A 415-nucleotide genomic window follows, 5' to 3' on the forward strand; every position below is an offset into this window, starting at 1 on the left:
GGGCCCAAAAGGTGGTTCCCCCCCCCCCCCCAAAGGCAGGAGCCCCCTCCCCACTCACAGGTGGTGTTGCCCCGCATCTGGATGACGCACTTGGCCTGGCGGCTGCTCTCCCTGGCGCTGAAGGGCCGCACCCGCACGGCCACCTTCACCGAGGCGCCCGCCATGCCCGCGACAGCCTCAGCCTGTCGCGACAGAGCGGCGTCACCCCCCCCCCGCGGTGTGCGGGACCCCCAGCCCCGGCGGAGCCCCCCCGGGACAGCCCCGGCCCCGCGTCCCTGCCGGGATCCAGCCCCAAAAATAACCGGGGGGGGGGCACAGAGCCTCCCCCAAAAGCTCCGGGGGTGGGGTCAAAGGTCACGGGGGGATTTGCCCCCCCCCCTTATTTCCAGGTGAGTGTAAACAGCGCCTGACCCCC

General features: G+C 72.3%; 1 protein-coding gene across 1 annotated transcript in view; it reads right to left on the reverse strand.

Moving 5' to 3' along the window:
- The window catches only part of LOC121340505 (kinesin-like protein KIF1C), a gene marked incomplete at its 3' end in the record, with an annotated part of 10,754 nt that overhangs the window by 9,436 nt on the left and 903 nt on the right, over positions 1 to 415 (reverse strand). Inside the window, 1 exon segment of the mRNA XM_041413310.1 lies at positions 59 to 182. Within this exon segment, the coding sequence (XP_041269244.1) occupies positions 59 to 164 (106 nt within the window).

Source organism: Onychostruthus taczanowskii, unplaced genomic scaffold, assembly GCF_017590055.1.
Source record: "Onychostruthus taczanowskii isolate IOZ18803 unplaced genomic scaffold, ASM1759005v1 scaffold401, whole genome shotgun sequence".
NCBI classification, from domain to species: Eukaryota; Metazoa; Chordata; class Aves; order Passeriformes; family Passeridae; genus Onychostruthus; species Onychostruthus taczanowskii.